General features: G+C 33.7%; 3 protein-coding genes and 1 long non-coding RNA gene across 6 annotated transcripts in view; 3 read left to right on the top strand and 1 right to left on the bottom strand.

Annotated features, from left to right (window-relative positions):
* Positions 1–580: 580 nt before the first annotated feature.
* Positions 581–9,038, top strand: LOC145969490 (lysyl oxidase homolog 3A). The gene is made up of 10 exons (XM_083095640.1): positions 581–629; positions 1,489–1,889; positions 2,200–2,526; positions 4,044–4,190; positions 5,086–5,364; positions 5,744–5,953; positions 7,142–7,439; positions 7,828–7,956; positions 8,141–8,264; positions 8,403–9,038. Exons 3-10 carry the CDS (start codon positions 2,328–2,330, stop codon positions 8,523–8,525), a joined length of 1,509 nt encoding a protein of 502 aa, XP_082951766.1. The 5' UTR covers positions 581–629; positions 1,489–1,889; positions 2,200–2,327; the 3' UTR covers positions 8,526–9,038.
* Positions 7,819–23,205, bottom strand: part of LOC145969522 (uncharacterized) — a 34,375-nt gene continuing 18,988 nt past the window's right edge. The window contains exon 3 of the long non-coding RNA XR_014438148.1: positions 7,819–8,557. This is a non-coding gene — a long non-coding RNA (uncharacterized LOC145969522). The remainder of the gene's footprint in view (positions 8,558–23,205) is intronic.
* Boss (G protein coupled receptor bride of sevenless) lies at positions 10,724–17,466 on the top strand. Of its 3 annotated transcripts, none has more exons than XM_083100919.1 (8): positions 10,724–11,865; positions 12,273–12,401; positions 13,032–13,421; positions 14,110–14,616; positions 15,066–15,575; positions 15,924–16,252; positions 16,546–16,764; positions 17,060–17,466. In XM_083100919.1, the coding sequence occupies exons 1-8, from the start codon at positions 11,733–11,735 to the stop codon at positions 17,357–17,359; spliced, it is 2,517 nt and encodes an 838-aa protein (XP_082957045.1). In that variant the 5' UTR covers positions 10,724–11,732; the 3' UTR covers positions 17,360–17,466. The 3 variants fall into 3 exon arrangements, with proteins under 3 accessions (XP_082957045.1, XP_082957041.1, XP_082957039.1); XM_083100915.1 differs by having other exon boundaries at positions 12,924–13,421; positions 15,087–15,575; XM_083100913.1 differs by having other exon boundaries at positions 12,924–13,421.
* LOC145969506 (synaptic vesicular amine transporter) lies at positions 18,373–21,586 on the top strand. The gene is made up of 8 exons (XM_083095641.1): positions 18,373–18,733; positions 18,986–19,163; positions 19,231–19,440; positions 19,825–20,091; positions 20,187–20,227; positions 20,400–20,546; positions 20,840–21,161; positions 21,331–21,586. The coding sequence occupies exons 2-8, from the start codon at positions 19,070–19,072 to the stop codon at positions 21,546–21,548; spliced, it is 1,299 nt and encodes a 432-aa protein (XP_082951767.1). The 5' UTR covers positions 18,373–18,733; positions 18,986–19,069; the 3' UTR covers positions 21,549–21,586.

The raw sequence follows: 23,205 nt of genomic DNA, 5'->3' as shown, positions 1-23,205 counted from the left end.
TTTTATTTTTTATCTTGTAAATTTTAATGTTCTTCAAAATGAAATGATGATAAATTGCGGCATATAAAATATCCTATCTTGATAAGCTGTTGTAATGTAAGTACATATGTAAAGTCAGTTTGTGAGTACCATATAATGAGGTCAAAGCTATTGCGAAATTTTGTAAAGATTATTAAAATGAGTGCCTGAGTCGTTAGAGCATGTTATTAATTTTTCTTCCTTTATCTTTCTTCAGAACTTCTTATAAAAGATATAACGTTCTCTGCCAAAGGTAAGTAATGAAAGTTGAAATTGCTTTCCACACAGGTACACTCACACTTACACACACACGCATACACATACACACACAAGTGCCATTAACGTAATTTATTATAAGGATTAAAGTGACCTCATCATAGTGATAGTTACCCAAATTTAACCGTAGCAATTGAGGGTTAAACTAGTTGATTCTCATCTACAAGCACGACGAAACAATATGCCGCGCGTTTCCGCAACGCTCGAGAACCGAATGTTATAAACGGCCGATTCGAACAGCACGCAAGCCAGTATCAATCATCACAGTAGATCATATCATTCATCAGGAAGGTCAATCGAAGCTTCGCCAACGCGAGTGGACGCATAGTGAATCGGTAAATCCTGAAAATGTCTCGATTAATAAACAACGTTGAACCTTTTATCCGAGGTAAAATTTGATAAAGATTCGTAGGACGAAGAAAGATAATTTTAATGTCAGTTTTAACTCTGCCGATGTTCATGTTTAATTCGTTGAACGAGACCGCGATCTAAAGTTGCACTCAATACCTTAAAAAATTCATTTCAGTTCAAACACATATTTTGGGTATTTCAGTAAAATATTATTTATTAATATTTTTTATTCGGTAAATTTTCATGAAAGGAAAGAAGGAAAGTTACATTATCTATTTAAGACTCTTTGATATTTTTTTAATGTGCCAATTTTAACTCTGCCGATGTTCATGTTTAGCTCGTTGAACGAGATCGCTCCCTAAAGTTGCACTCAATACCTTAAAAAATCATTTCACATATTTTGGGTATTTCTTTAGAATATTATTTATTAATATTTTTTATTCGATAAATTTTCATGAAAGGAAAGAAGGAAAGTTACATTATCTATTTAAGACTCTTTGATATTTTTTTAATGTGCCAATTTTAATTCTGCCGATGTTCATGTTTAGCTCGTTGAACGAGATCGCTCCCTAAAGTTGCACTCAATACCTTAAAAAATCATTTTACATATTTTGGGTATTTCAATAGAATATTATTTATTAATATTTTTTCAATAGAATATTATTTATTAATATTTTTTATTCGCTAAATTTTCATGAAAGAAAAGAAAGAAATTACATTATTATCTATTTAAGACTCTTTGACATTTTTTACGCGGCAAAGTGATCAAATGTCAAAGAGAAAATAAGAAAAGAAAGATTGTGAGACGGGCTGGAAATCGAGAGGATTTTTTCCTTCTTTCAGAGTTTTAATCTCTACCGAAAGCTGGATATCATCATATCTATTCATATCTATATCATCATAGCTATTCTAATCGCGACGACAGCTGGCTTAAGCGGGTCATCGAGGCTAATGAATCGTTCGGGAAGAGATCGACGACGCGGAAAAAGAAGCAATCCGCCATCTGGATCGCTGATGATCTTATAAGCCGACGTGGTATGCGTGCGTTAAGTCATCGCGTTGCGTGTCCCACGATCAGTAGAGTCCGCGGAATCGTATGCGAAATGCGTGCATTATTTCCATACGATGAGACTTTTTGACTCTTTGAGGATCCATAACGAAAAAACAATCTGTGATTAAATTCTAAGTGTTCAGGAGACACTCTTTGTGACACATCGAACGTGCACACGATACACATATACAGAGTGCTGAAAAAATTATATATATAAAACAAATTGTATTTGTCCAAATTTTTCACGATTGTTTCTTTTTTATTAAAAAATATGATTTAAAGTATCGTCGTTTATACTTTTTTAATTTTCGCGTAAAATAAGTTAGTAAAATTAAACGTTTCTTATTAAAATTTTTTTAAATAAAATACACGTGAAATTAAATAAATTTGTAAATTATAAATCATTATGAAAAAGCCCTCTTAGATTTACATTTAAAAAACCTTTTTATCTCCAATAGAATATTAAAGTTGGTATATGTAATTTTAATACATTTGTTGAACAGAATGATGCGCGTCGAAAATTCCAACAATCCTTTTGCATAAATTTTTTCGCCGTAAATAGATAGAAAATTGCAGTAATTGTGTTTACTCTCGTGGTTGAAAACATTAAGGTTTTCATAACGCGAGAAAAATGAAAGTGCAATTACGACGGATAAGAATCGCATTTAGTTTGATAGTGCTGTTATCCATATTTGAGTTTTGTATGAGCAACAACGATACCAGGATCAGGAAGATGCGCATAATCAAGAAGTTAAAGAAGGATTTCCGAAGGTTGAAGAAGCAGGAGGGAGCTCTAAAGCTGATAGGAGGCGAAAATGGCGATTACGAAGGTGCTGCAATTAATTATCTTCATCTGAAATTTAATTTTTGAAAAATTCAAAAATAAAATGACAACGAAAAATATCATTAAGGGAAAAATTCATATACAATTTATCTACTACTATCTTATTGCGCGAATAATAAATAGTAATAATAAAAGTAATAATAACGGGGGGAGGAGAGTCTATGCAGTACGTGAAAAAAAAGTTTTATCGCGCGTCGCATAAAGTTACAGGCGGAACAAGAGAACTTTATTGTGCAAGTTGGATCAATTGATGCGCCAATCAATTACGTGCAGCATCCTCTCGATTTTTCTTACCACGACAGACCGATGCGGCGAGTGTATCGATTGCGTGCACCAGTGCGCCGCCTCGCGACGCATCTCATCCCGTAAATCCGGCCGGGATAAAAGCTCGACTCTCGTTCGGGGTTGATATTTTCCCCGCGATAAAGCGCGACTGCAATATAAACGGGTTATAAATCTAACTCTACCTCTCTCTCTCTCTCTCTCTCTCTCTCTCTTGCTGTCTGTCGCAAAGATAAAGAACGAAGCGCGAGTTTTATCGCGTGGTTGTGCAAGACTCGCGCGCGCGCGCGCGAGCACGATGACGATTAAAAAGGGGTCAACTCGAGGAAGATTTATGTCAACGACTATTTGTCAACGCGATACCCGGAATCGGTTGCCGGATGGCATGGTCACCGTAAAATCAGACCGTAAAATAGGGTCGTGATCCGCGACGTCGATCGGTTTGCCGATTTACTCCGCATATATTGTTATTATTAAGACAGAAGGCCGCGCGCGTTTTTCCGCACGATTTTCTTCCTAATGCGACTTTTATTAAGTCGAGCATATCTCGGATATTATGTAGTTTCCGATGCGCGAACTGTTATAGCTAAAGTTTGTTATAACCAAAGTATTCAAACCAGCCAGACATGATCGAATTTAAAAATTGATAATGATGTATATTAAAGGAAATTATTTCTATCAATATAAATATACCTATGTAAGAAATATTGAGCATTTTTTCTTTAGTTAATTTGTATTATTTGAAATGATATGTATAATTAAATAATATTTATAATATACTATATGTTATATGTATGTATAAAAAAAAATAATTATATATATATAATATTAAGAGACAGAAGAAAATGTATAATTTAAAATTTATATAAATTGCATGTTTATATATATATATATATATATATATATATATATATATATATATATAATATAATGCAATATATATTTTAACTTAAAAACTAATATATGATATAACTTAAAAATTAATATAAAAAAATTTATATTTTAACTTAAAACTTAAATATATATTTTAACTTATTTAAACTATTAAATAAAAATATTGAAATATTAAACGTTTTATAAATATCTTGATATTATGCTATTGAATATAATGCTTTCCGCGGCAAGTCGGAAGTTTGTAAATCGATCATTTCCTTTCTGTTGGGCCGAGTTGCCGCAACAGGAAAAACGTAAGCACGAGATTTCATTGCTATATATGCGCAGGAAACGTGGAAATACTTCACGATGGAAAGTGGGGCGGTATATGCGATGACGAATGGGACGACTTGGAGGCACGTGTGGTTTGCAGGCAATTAGGCTTCAACGGTGCAATTAAAGCGACGACATACGGCCACTTCGGTCAGGCCAGAAGTGAGAGACGAGACATTATTGTCTTTTCATTGTAAAACGTCGTCTTTCACGGTCGAGTGTAATCATTCGCATGTATCACTGATCTATGCATAACAAGCTGTTCATTTACTCCAATTTATCTGCAGACGCGTGTCACAACTTTAGTGTTGGGCGTCAATCTTTTTATTCTCCGTAATAATAATATCATCTACATTATATCTCTTTTAATTTGTCTCAATTTCATTTATTTTATTCTCCACTTTATCTATTTTCCTTTACACCAACTTTAAATATTAAATTCGAGCACGTACACAGTAAAAAATTGCGTCCATATGTTAAAATTTTCTTGTGTTACCACGTTTTGATTAGTATTTTAATGTAAAATTAACATACAACTTATATGTTATTATTTTTATAACATTTTCATGTGTTACATTTATGTCAACTTCATAACTTAACACTTTATATATGTCTCTTAGAAATGAAATATTATTTTAAGTATTTTTAACATAATCATTTTAAACAATCAACATGTTTCATACAAAAATAATCAAATTTACTAAAATCAAATGTTTCTATTATAAATAATTTAAGTTAAAATAATTACTATTATATGTTAATGTTCTACAACAATTCTTACGAGTTATTGTAACTATTTTTTCATGTAATTTTTAATTAATTTGTATTATTTTTACACTACACTTAAAGTCACAATAACAAAAATAAATGTAAAGTATCGTGTCAATTATTTAACATTTTTAGTTTGTCAATAAGTAACATACGACGAATGAGTTATTTTAACTTAAAATTTAGAGTGGACTTTCTGGGACATGTGAAAAATGTTAAAATTAACATTTTATTTTTTACTGTGTAATGTGTAAGCGCATAATTTTTTTACATTAAAAACACTTCGAAGGAAGATACTGGATGGACAACGTTTACTGCGACGGATCCGAAGACGAAATCGCGAAATGTCGTTTCGACGGATGGGGTGTCTCCGACTGCGGTAGCAACGAAGCGGCCGGCGTCATTTGCTTGCACGATGAAAAAACGGAAGCGTCATCGTCACCGATCCCGCAGGAAGAATTACCGAAGGCCAGAATAAAGGATACGTATGAGCAAGGCATGGCGTTACGATTATCCGGAGGACGCGTGCATTCCGAGGGCCAAGTGGAGATTAAATTAGGCAATGAAGGTAACGCGACAAAATTGTAAGATACAATGTACAAGAAAGAAAAAGAAATTAATTACAATTATATTTTTTAAATAATCTCTCTTTTCATCTATTGTAAAATTTCCGACATTTTCAAATAAAACGCGAGAGAATAACTAATTAAAAAAAGATAAAGTTACATAAATGGATGAAAAAAGTTTTTTCTCGCAAATTATAACTGCTGTCGCATTTTTTTTTTTTATTGCGCTTGAATTGCTGAAATAAAACGAAAAATGATATATGATATTTTTAAATTTTTTACTCTTAAAATCGTGACTGTTAAATGTCATCGACGAGAATGAACTCGACATGTTTAAATTTTCGCGACACACGTAAAGTTGACACGGCCACGTAATTTCAGATTGGAGTACCGTCTGCGGTGACAGTTGGTCCATTCTCGAAGCCGCTGTGGTTTGCCGTCAATTGGGCCTCGGTTATGCTTCCGACGCGATACAGACTAATTTTTTCGACAACCGGAAGTCAATGCCGATATCGATCAGCGGAATACAGTGCAATGGAAACGAGGAAAATCTGGCTGAGTGCCAGCACGACAAGGTTGTAGATTGCCCAGGTATCTCTCTAACTCTATTTTTCACAAGATATTTATAAAATATTATTAATAATATATTTATGTGTGAAAGATGATTATAATAGTATTATCATGAGAATATTTATCTTATTTATAGCATGACAATATAAAGTTTTCGTAGAAATTAATAGCAGCATTACAGATTTCAATTATAAGAGATATATTTCATGAATATATGTATAAGATAAATGAGAAAAGTTTGCGAAAGTTGAATCTTTGCTATCAGATTTGCGTGAGAGATTAGTTATGACAGAAACAAGAAAAAAATGTAAATCTGTAAACAAAGCAGAGATGTCCTTTCCAATCACATTGTAATTCATTTCTTATGAAAATTATTCTTATAGAAATTATTAAGCATCTTTAAGCATCGTATACAATGCTTCTTTTTATGCTATGTACTATAAATATACAGTAAAAAATTGTGCGTCCATATATTAACATTTTCTTGTGTTACACATTTTGATTAGTACTTCAATGTAAAATTAACATACAACTGATATATTATTATTTTTATAACGTTTTCATGTGTTACATTTGTGTCAACTTCATAACTTATATTTGTATACTTTGTATATGTCTCTTAGAAATGGAATATTATTTTGAGTATTTTTAACATAATAATTTTAAACAATCAACATGTCTCAAAGTCAGTTTAACATTCTAAGAAAAATTAAAGTAAATCTTCAAATAATCCTGAACTTTGACATACAAAATAATCAAATTTACTAAAATCAAATGTTTCTATTACAAATAATTTAAGTCAAAATAATTACTATTATATGTTAATGTCCTACAATTCTTACGAGTTATTGTAACTATTTTTTCATGTAATTTTTAATTAATTTGTATGTTATTTTTACACTACACTTAAAGTCACAATAACAAAAATAAATAAAGTATTGCGTCAATTATTTAACATTTTTAGTTTGTCAATAAATAACATACGACGAATGAGTTATTTTAATTTAAAATTTAGAGTGGATTGTCTGGGACATGTGATAAATGTTATAATTAACATTTTATTTTTTACTGTGTACATACTTGAGACAAAAAGTCATGTGATATGATATATAGAGCGAGTATAAATATACTTTACTATATTCGTATACGTAATTATAATTACGATATTACAAAAGTTGACGCAAAATGACGTTAGTAAGGATTTTTCAGGGATGGTGGAGAATGTGGCGGGGGTGATATGTCATCGAGAGATGGCCGATCTTGTGTTCGATCACATCGAGCTGATGCGCACCGCGCATCTTGAGGACCGTCAGCTCTACTGGCTGCAGTGCGCGATGGAGGAGAATTGCGTGGCCTCGCAAGCCTATAAAGTGCAGCAGGAATCTGCGAATTGGCATCTAGAGACGAGACGATTGTTGCGCTTCACGGCGAGGATTTTGAACGCCGGCACCGCAGATTTCCGTCCGTCAGTACCCAAGCACCTGTGGGAATGGCACATGTGTCACATGTGAGTGATGCCATTGATAATGGCAGGAGATCGAGCAGAAGATTGTTATCACGTATTCTTACTCGTTAACGAGTAATAGTGATACAAAGAAGATAGATTATTAGAATCGAAAAAATTTGATAAAAGATTAAAAGAGAAAATTTTCTAATATAAAATAAATAATTTTAATTAAAGTTTGATAATAGTTAGATTTTCGAAAAATATAAAACGTTCTACCTAAAATAAAATGAAAAACGAAAAAATAGATTTCATAATAAACGATTTTCTTTTAATTGATTCGTTTATTAATCATTTAAAATATTGAAATTAAAAATTCGACAGAAATATTTTTAATTTAAGTTTTTATAAGACGAATAAAAATATAAACTGACATATTTTCCTTTTATAGGCATTATCACTCGATGGAAGTATTTGCTACTTTCGACATAATCGATTCAAGCGGCAATAAAGTAGCCGAAGGCCACAAAGCATCCTTCTGTCTCGAGGACAATCAATGCATGCCCGGTGTTCAACCCAGGTGAGAATCCTGATGGCGCGTAATCAATCACACTTCCCTTTTTCACATGACACACAATTTGTATATTTAATTTATTTCACTTTATCATCTTATTCATCATCTTTTTTTTGTTTGTAATTACATGATTATGTGTGTCTGCAAACCTTAATAAAGTTTATAATTTGAAACGTCGTTGCTATTTTAGATACAAATGCGCCAATTACGGAGACCAAGGTATTTCCGTTAATTGCAGTGACATTTACAAGCATAATATCGACTGCCAGTGGGTGGACATTTCCGAGCTCGAGCCAGGACATTACACACTTAAGGTACGGTAATAAAGCTACTTTCACAAGCACAAGACGCAAGAGATTCTCCCAGCTCTCCTCCTTTCTTCTCCGAATAAATTAGGCATATCGCGAGCTTTTTGAATCCGGAAAATTTCAAAGGAGTTTTCTTGTTTCCAGGTTGCGGTGAACCCCGAATTCAAACTTGGCGAGATGTCGTTCGATAACAACGCAGCGATCTGCCGTCTGCTTTACACAGAAACTTTTGCAACAGTCCACAGTTGCATAATGGGACGTCCTTGACACGCTGCGCACGATTGCGGGGATTTTTCTAGCTGTAGGCAATCCAGGGGGTGAGATTAATGCCGGCGTTAGCTGCGTGGACACGATGAACAAAAAGCTAGAATGCATTATGAATTTAATAAAATATTTTTGCAATGTACATAGATTTTCTCGTCCGCGCGCGTCAGTGAATTTAAATGGATTTCAGACAATATGCAAGATACATCATATGAGATTTAAAAAATAATTTTTGAAATGAATGGAAGAAAACCGGATTGTTGTTTTAACATTGTTACACTAACTTTAAAAATTCATATTTAGGAATACGTAAAGTATTGTTATAATATATTCTATAACAAGTATTTCTATAAAAGATTGTACAAATTTAAAAAAAGTAAAAACGCGATTTTTATTATTATTATTCTTGAACTGTTACAAATAATGGATTTAAATCTAACGACATTTTATTTTATTAATTGTATTTTATGTTAAAAAAGGTATTATATAAATCATATAAAAGATTATTTAATCTTTCACGAGATATTTTACAATTTGTACCTTCCATACTTTACATTTCTTGAATATACACGATGTTATATCGTATTTCTTTTCATGATTCCTATCAAAACCAGACCATCGACGATGCTGCAACGAACGGTAAATCTTTGAAGAGGCACTCTTGGTGCCCTTTGAATTCCTGACTTTCTAAACCCTATCGTCTCCATTCACGCGACTTTTCGAATAATTACAGAGCGTCGTGAGGCGGCCAGAGATAATTACTAGCTCAGCCTGCGGTTACAGGGGCATCTAGACTTGCGCCTAGCGGAAAGCAACCGGGTGTGCAGATCGAAGGTGCTTCGTCCGGCCACCTCTTCGGATAGCATGTTGGCCGCGTACGGAATCTCAAGTTTTGGAGTCTAGGACCGAATTTATAGACGTTCCGGCCGCGAACGTGGAACCGCTCGTCGCTCTAGATTCCCGCGGTGGCGACCAATCGCGAAGAACCCCTAGACGAATAGACGAATTTTCGAAAAGAACGGTTCGATGCGGGGTTCGAGAAGCGTTTACGCTCTTCTGTCCCTTTTGGGCATTCACTCGAAAGAGATTGCCCAATCTCGCGTACGTGCAATATTAATTATTCGTAGGAAAATAACTCGCAGGTACATCGAGGATTCCAAGCTCACACTCTACTAAACCGGATCTAGGATAGAGTCGGGTTACATCACGCTCGAGTATTATGTCGGCTATCTGCTACCTGTTCACAGGTATGCAGGTATGTAGCTAAGATAACTATATCTCATTCCTGTCTACAGGGTGTCTCGATATTACCGCTCGTTACAAAAATGATGAATTAAAAAACATATATAATAATCTCACACATGTGAAAAAATTAAAGTTTTCAGATTTCTACCCCATCATCCATTTGAAAAATAAAAAAGAACGAGATACACGCTTATTTGAACTCGAAGAAAAAATATCGACAAAAAGCTCCCTCGAAGACATTTCTGCAGGGAGAAAACAGATTGTTTTGAGAGGGAATATTTATAATGGAATATCGTAACTTGTCCCATACAATCGAAAAATCCATGATCACAAAGATGCGGTATCGTAAAATGTGCTCGCAAAAATTAAATTTACTTTCATCGATTCTCGGTCTTCTCTGTCGAGATTCTTTCTCGAGACTCGATCTACAAACAATTCTACGAGTTCAAATGTAATTGATCGAAATACGAGAAGTCAAATGAAATTAAAATGCAAAATGTTGGCTTTTAAGTTACAACAAGCTACATAGCGTAAAATGATATTTTGACGGTTAAATTGTCATAGAATAGATAAATAAATTGCATTAAATACTAAAATAATATTTATTATATATTAATTAAAAATAATATTTATTATATATTATATATATATTATATATATATTATATATAAATATTTATTATATATTATATCAATCGGATAATATAATAATTAGATTAAACGTAAATAATCAGAAAAATACAGTCTCTTGTTATGAATTTTGAGATAAAAACCTAATGACATATGTTGGTCAAATCTTAAAATTTGCTCCTATGTAATTCTTTCGCATCTCAAAAAACCGACTGTCAATATTATACGTCACGTCCAATGGCAACGTGACCGATCACGTAGATAATTCGTTTAAAAAAATATAGTAATAGCCTGACAGAGATATGGCTTCCATCGACTTCGCGTCGAACATCGCAGTGTCACAACAACTTTTATTTCATACGTCGCGGAAAAAAGGGTGCGAAATGATTTCGTGACGACCTTCACCCGGGGACCAAAATTGGGGAAAAATGTTTTGACAAAGAATCAAGAAAATTATTAACACAACAGATTCGAGTGATAAAATTGTTTGAAACAAGGGGTGAAATTTTTTAACGACCTTGTCCGAAGAATAATCACTTACAAGAGTCTCAACAAGAATCTCATTCGCGGAGGGTAGAACTTTTTCGAGTGCCTGTTCAAGGGAAGATCGATAACGGACTTAGGACTTCTAATGCTTTAAATCTGTCACCGAGTGCGAGATAGGATGTTCACCGGTAATCGTAAAAATTGGAACAGGAAGTGACAGAGGAGAGTAGCGCGTGTTCCGTGCTGATTATTAAACACCGAAGTGGCGCTTGTCACGCGATTTAATAAATACTATCGAAATTAATGGCCAAAGGAGAGCGGACGAGACTTACGTGAAGAATGCTCTGCGTGCTAAACGACGCTTTGCGCCCTGACATGACGTCACACGCATCCAGAATCACGATTACTAGATACCTTATCGTTCACAAAATCAGAAAACAGTTAATCATAGAATAACATTAATAAAGTAAATAACATATAAAATAACAAAAAAATTAACATATAAAGAATAATATAAAAAAAATAAATAACGAATTAATGTGTTGTGTGTCTTCTATTTAAAAATCTTATTGATATAAAATTACTAATTTATTTATCAGTATAAACGGGAAAGTCGCAATAATATAATTAAGTTAAATAAATGAAATAAATTGAAATTCATTAAAGAATCACATGAATCACATAAGATAAGAAGATTAATATGACAAACTAATATGATAAAGTAACAATAATTGATAATGACAATGAAATGTGTAAAATAAGAACGAGAAGCAAAGAAATGTCGAATACATATTCTACTTGTCGGAGTTTATAGATTATTTAATTATACTTTAAAAATATAAATTAAATAATGGTGAGCAATATGCTGATAAAAATTTTATTTTTGTTGAACGTCATTTTGTTAACTTTGAATAAGAGCGAGCAGATTTTATGCTCTGAAAATAATACGTTATTGGAGACCATGGGTGACGCTATTTTAACCGGTAAGTCGTTAATTAATAAGATTCCAATCAATTTGACCAGAATGTAAGAATTATGATGCATAATTTATATTTACAATGAAATTAGTTTTCTATTTGCAACGCATTGCATAATTTTTAAATGATAAGAAATAGAACATATTTAAATAGAATTTTAAATAGAAATTAAATAAATAGCAAATAATTTAGGCAATTATTTGCGCAATCAAGATTATAATTATTTCTTTGACAAATTCGAAAATCTCATTCCATAAATTTAAACTCTTATATTTTTATATGTCTTTTTTATGATTCCAAGAATTTTATTTTAAAACTTTTTATTTTAATCAATAAAAGTGATTGAAAAGAAAACTTTCAATTACTCTTTTGTGATATCTAATTTTTAATGATAATCATTGGTATTTAATCAGTCTTCGTGGACGCCAATTACGGACAATATTGCAATATATCATCACCCAAAGGTCTTCAACAAGCCTCGGCGGCACTACACGTAGTACAAACTTTAAACAAATATGATCACGTACCGGGTGTAAAATTGGGTAAGCAAAAAAGTTTTGCTTTGTATTTTATATCTATTTGTAAAAATTAATTGTATATCATACGACAAACTGCACAATACAAAATAACACAAAGAATATTACACATAAAATTATAATCAGTAAATTCATTATAAAAAATTAATAATTATTATAACATATGTATATTGAAAAAAATAATAAAATTTATTTATTAAAAATTCAAGTTTGTCGAATGCATTGCTACAATTTTTTTGATTCATTTATTTTTCCACAATTGATTGCAACCATTAAAAATATCCAACTAAATATTAAATGTCAAGTATTAAGAATTAATTTTCAAATTTGAGTTAAAAAATATAGATATAAATAAAATTAAAAATTAAAAAACATACTATATCAGTTATAAGATAATTTTAATACTATATCATGAGATATAAAATTATATTGATATATTTATATATTTTATATACAGTGTTAAAATATTTTTTAAGATATGCCCCTATACAAATTCTCTCTAAATAAATACGTTATCTCTTTATGTAGGGATAAGAATACTTGATACATGTCACAATAGGATTATAGTGTTCAAACAAGTCTTGAGAATGATACATGAACAAAATTGCGCATCAAATTATGAAATGGGTGTTCTAGTGCCCTTCCAATACAGTTCCATGGTGAATTTTTTTCACGATTATGACGATTTGCCGATTGTCACTTATGGGGAACGAAATTTTACGATGCCCGCAATCGACATCTTGGCGCATTATCTAAGCACCGCGTACGAGGTCATCGATCTAGTCCACGCCAACGTAAATTCAGTTTTCGAGCGTTTCCTGAAAGTCACCAGAGATGCTGGTGTGTGCGTAAAGCGACATGACAAACGCATCGAAGATGACAGGAACGAGAACATCGCGGAAATGGTGATAGTCGCGATTGGCGAGAGAGATGACATACAACGATGGCTGGGAGAGAGCGAGGACTCGAAGGATATCAGAAGGAAAATGTGGCTCCTGCTACCGCTCGATAACTCGGATATTGATGGCAAGTAATTTTACGTATCGACAGACGAGACGATAGAGATATTGCAAGTACGAAACAGTTTGATCCCTGTGCGGATATTTTATAAAACGAAAGTAATATCTCTTTCCTTATTTTATTTAAACGAAAATTTTATTTTCCGACGTCTCTATAATTTTACGAAAGTGGCTATCTATTCGTTGTAAACGTAGCAGTCGACCATTGCTTGAATTACAACTACTACGTTTAAAAGTCGGAGTCGGAGATCGGGTTCCTAACAATAGTTATGTTATTCAAGTTTAACGTAGTAGTTGAGAATTAAGAGGGCAGTTTCTCTCCGACGTCGCTAAAGTTCTTAGCCTTAGTTTGAACGACCTTTTATTTCTGTCCACAATTATTGCTAAGTCGAAGCAACGAGGCAATTAAACTATAATTAAAGTCAACTAATGTTGCTGAAGCCATTAATGTAGATTAACTACGCAAATTTTATCTAAAACGGCAAGGAACTTTTAATAAATGCGTACATAAAAAAAAATCTACGCTTTATATAGATCTTTCCGCTTTAGAAGATTTTTTAAATATAAATATTTGATTAAAAAAAAAAATCTTACAGCGGCTCGAATATTAAAAATCTAAGCTAAAATTTGAATATCAAAAAAATAAGTAATATTAATCTAAATTTAGAGTTGACAACGTCTCTTAAACTTTTCAGATCTCATACCACCCGGATCGTACATCATCAAACCGAAAACATCTGGCTTCGGACTCGATGAACTATCAAGCGTGAACGAATTCCTAGAGAAGGCCGCAGACTCCATAAACCATTCACCGTATCTCTTAGACATCGGCAAGGCCATTGTTGGGTTGACAGATGTTCTCCAAAAAGTCCAGAAAAGAGGTCTCACCGATGATGGCGATTATGGAAACCATGAAAACTGTATTATGACACAATTTTATCCGCAATCACACCGGGAAATACGCGATTCTGATGTCTACGAGGCTCTACACATGCAATTGAAATCGTATTCGGTGAAATACGTGGTCGCCATAAAGACGCAGCAAGAGTTCGTCGATGTTGCTCTGTACGAAATCGAAGTGTCCGAGTTACGCGTACTTCCGGCGAAAATAACGATCGGAATGCCAGGGCTCTGTCTGGAGAATCTCATTAGGAATTGCGAGAATTGCATGAATTTTCAGAAACGAGAGATCATTACGAAAGGTATAAATAATATAAATATGAATAATATAATATATGAATTTTTTTTAAAACTATATAAAATTTATGAGATGCTCATTCAAATGCAGAGAAATATAAAAAGACGCAGGAGAGGAATATAAATTGTATATAGCAATATCTATAATAATGTGAGATGTATACTAGTTATTTGTATGATATCTACTGTTCAAAAAAAATCTTGAATTTGTAATTATAAATTAATTATGCATTTATTAAAAATCTCCTATATATTTTTCGCAATTTATTAAAATTTTTCTTGTGTCTTTTTATATTTATTTTATTAAAACTAATTTTGTCCTTTTATGAATTTTACACAAGATTTAATTACATAATGCAAATTTTTTTATTTAATATCAACAGCAGTTATCAAATCATATTAAAGCATATATGTCTCTATAATGTGCAATTTCAAGAAATAATTGCGCGAAAAGATCAATCTGATTCTCCAACAGACATCATCGGCAAAAACATCTTAAAGAATAGCGTCTACGTTCCTATTTTCCTGATCACCGTCGTGTGCGGCACGTTTGCGTGCTGCGTCATCGTGATCTTCATCGTTCGTCGTTTCACGACGGAAAAGAGGTTCGATGGCAATCCGACCTTCACGATCGTCCTCGTCCTGGCCAACGTGTTTACTCTGTTGACGGTGCTACCCTTCTGCATGACGGATGATTATTTCGGCGCGGCGAATCTGGACGCCCGAAAAATCCTCCACACCACTCTCGCATTCGGCTTCACGTTCTCGATCATGCTCTCGAGAGCACTCTTTCTGGCCTTGTCTACGGGCGACGTTTTCATCATTCACATCAACGGATACTTGCACAGCCTCATGGCGTTCTTCATGTCCGGCGTCCAAGTCGCCATATCTGTCATGTATTTCGTTCTGAACGCGAAAAACTCGGTTGTGATCACCAGAAGCCCCATATTTATTGCATTGCTAGGTACATTGGCATTTCTCTTATTGATTTTAAACTGTAATAATATATACATATAATCCTTGAGTCTCTAAATAGGTTGTAATATATTATTCAAAAAATTATAATAATAATTACAATAAAAAATTACAATAATTTATCTTATAAATTGCAGTCTCTGTTTACTTAAAAACACTGATTCAATGTGATTTTCCTTAGTATTATATATATCTTTTTATATTTTGATATTTTATTTTACATTATAACAACTTATTAAAATTATTTGAAGTTAAACATGTGACAGCATTAATCTCTTGAAATTAAGATCTTCTTCTTATCTCTCTTCTTCTTTCTCTGTTTTTAATATGTTTTCAGGATATGATATATTTCTATTGATCTCGTTATTCATCGCTTCTTGCTTCATCACCAAAATACAACGCAACTATTATGAAGGAAAATGCCTCTTCGGTACCTCTACTGGCCTGCTGGTAGTATGGGCGATATGGCTAATTTGTTTTATACTGATGCAACCAGAGAATCGCGACACAGTTGTCTCCTTTGGCATAATTGGCACAACTTACTCTGTAATCTTCGGCATTTTAATACCAAAAATTTATTACATAATCACATACCTATCCAGAAGAAAAGATGTCGGACAAAGATTCAGTCCTGTCAATCTACCGACAGATTCGATTGTCAGACAGGTTAGAACACTGCATGTTTCTATTAATTTTTGAAAATAATTAATTAATAAAACGAAGAAAGAATTTATTTCTTGCATTTGCGATTAATTATGTGAATTGTCAAATGTCACAATTTTAATTAAAAATTGAATTAATTTTTAATGGTTGATTATTTATGATGTAACGAATTTAATACATCAGATAATAATTTATTTTTATCAGTAATGAAAAAATTTGCTCTTTATAGTCATGTAACGAATTTAATATATCGAATAATAATTTTTATCAGTAATGAAAAAATTTGCTCTTTATAGTCACGTTCCTCTTACGAATACGTTCATCCAGTTCAAGAAAACCAGATTTTACGGGTGTCAACATATTCAGATTACGGCAATCCAAATCCGAGGTCACAACGTCTCGATCGATGCGAAAATCCCTATCACTGTGAAATGTCTGGATATGGTAATTATGGATTTCAAGCGGAAATGAAGGAGATCGATGTTGCTCATGTCGTGCCACAAATACACGTCGAGGTCTGTGTGTGAATAATCATTAAATTATGCTAGTTTAATCAGATATGTATTTTTTATAGGCAATTGATAAACATGGTTTGGTAAAAAAAATTAATAAAAATTGTTTTCTTATAACAAGTTTAAAAATGTGAAATCTCAAAATATTAAAGAATAATAGTTTACACGCAATTACATTTTAATTATTAAATATGTGATTGTTGAATGTTAATTATTGAATTATATATAAAAATACTGCAAATTTAAATATATAATTTATATATACAGAATTATTTTTAAAAATTCTGTAAATTTCTAGTCTTTAAGAAATCTCGAAGTAGTATCAAATGATGCCATCTACGAGCAGCCAAGGATCTATGAGTCGCAGAGGGTAGTTCTGGAAGAAGAGAACAACGCAGGAACCATTTGTGATAGAGATAATTCCTCACCTACTCTCAGAATATACAATGAAATTTATCCCATGAGATACGTCAGTCCAACAAATATGATAAGGGAGCAAAGGATCGATAAGGAGGACGAGAACGAGGACGAAGAAAACGAGGAGGAACAAAAGGATCGGAGAGACGACAAAGGTCTCAGCAGAATTACTCGCCTTTGAAATAAATTTATATTTAATTTAACGTTCATCTTGATGTGCTACATTATATTAAATTTATACTGATTTATAATTTTTTCATGAAATAAATGAGTAAATTTCTAAATCAATTATTCTTTAAATAATTTGTCAATTTAAAAAATTTCGAAAAATTCATGTTGTATTAAACAAAGGATAGAATGTGATCCTTGTTATTCATTAAAAATCTTTAATAACTTCGAATTTTGTTAAATATTGAATTTTATGATAATTTTATGAAATTATTGGCGAGCACACTGGCCAATTCAATGACCAAAGTTCCTCGTTATATTAAGCGAGGGGCATGAGCAGAAAGCTGCGCCGTGTGCGACGCAGAATCAATTTGGCATGTACCTCAACGCCAAAATTGCATTATGGTCGATCGTAATTTCGCAAGCAGGGCACAGGTGTGTGTTCCGCGGGAATATCGATGACGAAATAGCGAGATAGTGGGCACACAACAAAGGGACTCGCGAAAATGAAGTTTGCGTTCACCGCAGTACGACGTATGAGAGAACAATTCGGACGAATTATTATACTATTTTTATTTTTTTATTTTTATCTTTTTGAGGTAGTCGAATGTAAAATAATTTTCATTTTTTTTACAGAGATATCCGAGGATGTATTACCGTCTCAAGTTTTGATAATAAATTGAATTGTATGTTATATATAAAATATCAATTTATCATATAATATATAATCGATATATTAATATATCAATAAATTAATATATCAATATCAATTTTAAATCAAGAGAAATTTACGACGATAAAGATGTAAAAATAATATATATAAATAATTTTAATCTAGAGCAATCTTGCATTACGTTCATACAAGAAAAAATATGTGACTCTCGAAAATTCTATCAAACGCGCTCAGTCCCTTCACCGATCCCATTGACGACGTTCTTTGACGGTTTACGACCACGTGCGCCATGGTTTATTTCCACATCATAAGATCACCGTAAAAACCGCTAAAATCAAACCGGCTGGCGACGGCCGATAAGCCACCATAATGGAGATAAATCGGAAAGTGCATCGGTTCGTGAAAGGATGCGCCATCCGAACCAATCTTCGCGTTGCCCCCATGAAAAAGCTTCTGCGCAAGGACGAGCTTCAAGCGGCTATAAAAGCCCGTACGAGACTCGTCCGCTTTCCAGTCACGTTTAGGGTCGTCTTTCAAGTGACGAAAAAAAAAAGAAAAGAGAAATACGAAGGGAACTACTTAAATTACGTGCGCTTATCAGGCCGACAAAAGGAAGGAAGGAAGGAAGGAAAGAGAAAGAGAGAGGCTCAATCACGGAATTTTTTTCGACGTTTGGAAAAAAGATTCGACCTAAATTTAGATAGACTAAAAAATGTAGACTGCTATGAATAGCACTTTTGAAATAACTAGGCCTAATTTGTTTAATTTGTATATTTCGATCTTTCTCCTCTCATGAAATTTATATTCAAAATTTAATCATTAAATCATTAAAGATTCAAAATTTTAATTTATATTTTATTCTTGCATGTGCTTTATCTCTCCTAAACTATTATCTGATTATAATTATACCAAGATATTCATTTATTATCGAGAATTAATAGATTACAACATAAATTTTCGCCAAAGGCAGGTCTCTGTGTTCTCCGAATATAGTGACTTGCTGTGTATTCGATCTCTCTTCGCTCTATCCATCGAGATCGATGATTAAGGATGAGGTTGGGCGACCTCAGAAACAGTCGAGTGATCACCGTCGTGATAGTCTATCTCAGCCTCTTCCTGGATAATGTCCTGTTGACGGTAGTTGGTAATTAACATGAAAGAGAAAAAGAGGGTCTCGGACCAGACAACTTGCTGATCCAGACATGTTTCAGTGCCGATTATTCCCGATTATCTGTGCACGCTCGACGCGAACACGACCGCGAACGCCGAGAAGGACGAAAACGGTCGAGTAGGATTACTATTGAGCTCGAAGGCTTTGGTTCAATTAATTTTAAATCCTGCCGTGGGCACCCTCACCGGCACCTTGGGTTACGCTAGACCTTTATTTCTGGGAAACCTGAGCCTCTTGCTGGCTGCTTTACGTAAGTTATGGACAACTTTTATCCGTGTCTTTATCCGATGAATAATCAGAGTCTTTTCTCGTACGTTTTAAAAGAGATGTTATCAAAATAAAAGATAAAGTTTTAAATTGAATATGAAAGTTTTAAATTGATTATGTCATAATCGATACATCAAATAAATATTTCTATTAAGTTCTAAAGATTTTTATCAAATTAATTACGCAATTATTTTTAATTGGTTATTATGTTATTATGTTATATTATGTTTTATTATGTTATTTGTACGAGTTTATATTATTATACAAAACTATGTTCACAAAGCCGTTTGTTAATTAAGTGTGTGAAAATAGTTAAAGGGGTAAAGCTAACATAAACAGCGCTACTATATCTCCGTTGTTGTCGCAGTGTTCGCCTTTGGACAAACGTACGAGATACTGTTCTTGGCTCGGAGTATTCAAGGTATTGCCTCGGCATGTATAGCGGTCTCCGGCATGTCTCTGGTCGCCTCTCAGTATTCCAAGGAGGACGAAAGATCCAAGATCATGGGTTTCGTCCTCGGCAGTATCGCTCTTGGCGTCCTCCTGGGTTACCCAATCGGCTCCGTGCTTTACGATCTCGAGGGCAAGATGGCACCTTTTCTATTAGTGTCTTGCTTCATCGTCGTAATAATTTGTAAGTAATTTTCCGAAATTGGAATTGTGAGAAAATAATTTCTTCATGAGCAAGAATATAATAAAATGTTGATGATAAATAAATGTTGTTTTCAGGTTTGCAAATCTTGATGTTGGACGTTCAAATAACCGCCGAAGTGAGTATATGACTATTTTTTAAATATTTAATAAATAAAATTCGATTCAATATTATTAAATTATAATATATGTCAAAAAATAATGATTAATTTTTAGTATTTCATAAAAACATATTGTTGAGGCATAAAGTTAAATTGTTTAATTAAATTTTTTCATTCCATGTCATATTAGCCAAACGAGCCACAAAATACGTGGATGCACTTATTATCTAATCCACATATCCTCATCATCGCCGGAGCTATCTGGTGTTCGACATCACCGATGGCGATACTAGAACCTTGCCTACCCATCTGGCTTCGGACTCACATAAGACCCAAGGTTTGTACAATAAAGAATATTATTTTAAAATAAAAAATATTAATGAAACAAAAGTTTTATCAAGTTTGATTACCGTAAATCATCGCGTATAACTGATGCTTTATTACTGTCTACATCATAGTCATTAATGCGATCAATCTAGTTAAACAACGATTAAAAATAATTAACGTTGATTTGTCAAAGCATGAGAGAGAAGTTAGAATTCCGATTAAATCGTGATCGAAACCGATAGCATCGATTCCATAAATTTTCATAAAAAAAGAACATAAACTTTTAATTAATTTTTCTTGCAGAAATGGCAACTGGGCACAGTATTCATACCCGATAGCGTGGGCTACTTAATCGGGACCAACTTCTTTGGCGTGATAGCGTATCGTTACGGGCGTAGTAAGGTGGCGATTCTGGCTGTGTTTGTGGTCGGTGTTAGCGCCATTCTCATCCCGTCAGCCAATACAATGTCGCAATTGATATTCCCGCATCTGGCAATGGGTTTGGGCATCGGCGCCGCCGATGCAGCTCTCGTGCCGCTGCTGGCCAGTTTGGTGGACCGAAATGGCAATTACGGACCCGTTTACTCGATTCAACAAGTAGCTGTCAGTTTAGCTTACTCCTTAGGTAAAGTAAAATTAAAACGTTTATTGGTAATATAAATAAAACTGAAATAAATAAAGAAAAAAGGCATAAAATATACAAGGTAAAATCATCTTTACATGTGCCGGACTATTTACAATTAAAGCCAGAACATTGAAGAATATATGTCATACATATCACAATCTTTTTCAAGGGCCCATCGTAGGCAGCGAAATGGTCAGAGCTATCGGATTCCCATGGATAATGCGAGTCGTGGGCATCATGAACATGGCTTACTGTCCATTGCTGATATACCTCACGTTAGAACGGAGAAAATTGTTGACTAAGAAGGAAGAAAAGAAGGACTACGATACGTTCCCAAGATCCATCGCGACCTACGAAAGATTTCACGATTCCGACGACGATCTTTGACAGTAAATAAAACATTAAGCAACAACGATAAATAAATCATTTAGCAACAATCATATATATAAAAAAGCTTTGTAAACCTTTATACACATCAACGTTCTATTCTTTGTATTTCAAGAGAGATATTGCGTTTGTCGATCGTCAACTAATTATCGCAAGCCATTATTCCCGTTTCAATAGACAATCGCGTAGCGTTAAATATCGTTAAATCCCCTTTCAGACACTTCGGGCTAGCGTCTAGTAATATTATTGTGTCCCTAATTAAGCGCGCCATGCAGAACCGGGTCCTCGTTGTAACTGGTAAACCAAGTGAATTATTGATGGAACAGCATCCCCGGGACCATCATCCGTGGTAACGTTCCTCGGATCGAAGAGCAGAAATCCGCTGAATTTGAGACACAGCGAATACGAGACGGACAAGAAACGCGCACTTCCGATAATGGAAAACGACGATCGATCGATCGAACGACGCGACGTAACCCCCTGAAAGCTTATTAATGCACTCAATCTACAGCGAAATTCATTTACGTTGCATTAACGATCTTGCCATCTGCCACAGGCATTGAGACCCGTCATTAGTTTACGTAGATCGCAATAGTACTTTATCAAAGCGCGTCTCACGATCCGTTGAGTTCAAAATCGGATGCTACGAATGTAAGAAGAATTCGAGCATGGAATTTTGAGAATAAATCTAAAAGTAAACAATTTATTTGCATCTGCAAATGCAGATGAAAAAATTCTACAAAATTATACTTTTAATATTTGAATTTCTTGTGTTTAAGTTTTAATATTCGATTACTCTTTTAAAGTTTTACAGTTTTAATTGCTCATACGAAGTTTTCTTCCGGAAATATTCGTAGAAAAAAAATCATTTTATATAAAAAAATACATATACCCATACACACATACACGCTTTCTTTCTGATATAACATTTCTCCAAGGATATTGGAATAATTCGTTACATAATGTAGATTTGCCCTTTCGTTTATTGTTATTTATCGCTCGTGAACTTAAACATTGCACTCTGTTATCGGTATATAAATTGAATTGGATGTTATTTCCGATCTAAAGTGGAATTTTGTTCCAGCCGTATTATCCGCCAAACAGCCTAATGATTTTTCGGTTTGTCCGATAAAGAAACGTAAATATTGATCGTAGGAAAGTTCGAACGCATGGATAAATCCCGGTTGTTTTCCTCGAGAAAATCGGAAACAGTAACGTAAACAGGACAGAGCGATGGTGCCATCGAGGAATTTCTAAATGAGGAACGAAGCGCGAGAGGAGACGAAATGGGGCGTAACTTTGCGCCCTGGGGATTTATTCGGTGAACAACGCCGATCATCATTAGCAAGGGTGTTGGATTAATCGCATCGTTGCCTCCGCCACCGCCGCGAGGGAAGCTAAATACGATCCCATAAACGTGTATGTGCGTACGCACGCGAATCTTTCTAAAAATGAAGTGTCCTCTCCTTGGGAACTTTGTACACCAATCTGGCAGTGTTGTTAAATTATTAATAACGTAAAATTAATCAATGTTCAATTATAGTAAAAAAAAATTATACGCCATAAGAAGCATTATCAATCATTTATCTCATTAATCTTTCAATGTAATCATTCCCTCTGAAAGAACGGATGTCTATTTCTATTGCAAAATAGATAA

The sequence above is a fragment of the Camponotus vicinus genome, unplaced genomic scaffold (assembly GCF_025532165.1).
Source record: "Camponotus vicinus isolate PSW18456_S1 unplaced genomic scaffold, iyCamVici1.0 SCAF_1, whole genome shotgun sequence".
NCBI classification, from domain to species: Eukaryota; Metazoa; Arthropoda; class Insecta; order Hymenoptera; family Formicidae; genus Camponotus; species Camponotus vicinus.
Note: the sequence above shows the minus strand (reverse complement) of the source record. Positions and strands in the feature narration are given on the sequence as shown.

Excerpts from the sequence above, each read along its gene's own strand:
- LOC145969506 (XM_083095641.1), top strand. The coding sequence starts at position 19,070 with ATGAGGTTGGGCGACCTCAGAAACAGTCGAGTGATCACCGTCGTGATA. Across the intron at positions 19,164-19,230 it reads TGTCCTGTTGACGGTAGTTG|TGCCGATTATTCCCGATTAT; the intron begins GTAATTAACATG and ends GACATGTTTCAG. Across the intron at positions 21,162-21,330 it reads CAGTTTAGCTTACTCCTTAG|GGCCCATCGTAGGCAGCGAA; the intron begins GTAAAGTAAAAT and ends ATCTTTTTCAAG.
- LOC145969490 (XM_083095640.1), top strand. The coding sequence starts at position 2,328 with ATGAAAGTGCAATTACGACGGATAAGAATCGCATTTAGTTTGATAGTG. Across the intron at positions 2,527-4,043 it reads CGAAAATGGCGATTACGAAG|GAAACGTGGAAATACTTCAC; the intron begins GTGCTGCAATTA and ends ATATATGCGCAG. Across the intron at positions 5,954-7,141 it reads CAAGGTTGTAGATTGCCCAG|GGATGGTGGAGAATGTGGCG; the intron begins GTATCTCTCTAA and ends AGGATTTTTCAG.
- Boss (XM_083100913.1), top strand. The coding sequence starts at position 11,733 with ATGGTGAGCAATATGCTGATAAAAATTTTATTTTTGTTGAACGTCATT. Across the intron at positions 14,617-15,065 it reads ACGAGAGATCATTACGAAAG|ATCAATCTGATTCTCCAACA; the intron begins GTATAAATAATA and ends TTGCGCGAAAAG. Across the intron at positions 15,576-15,923 it reads CATATTTATTGCATTGCTAG|GATATGATATATTTCTATTG; the intron begins GTACATTGGCAT and ends ATATGTTTTCAG.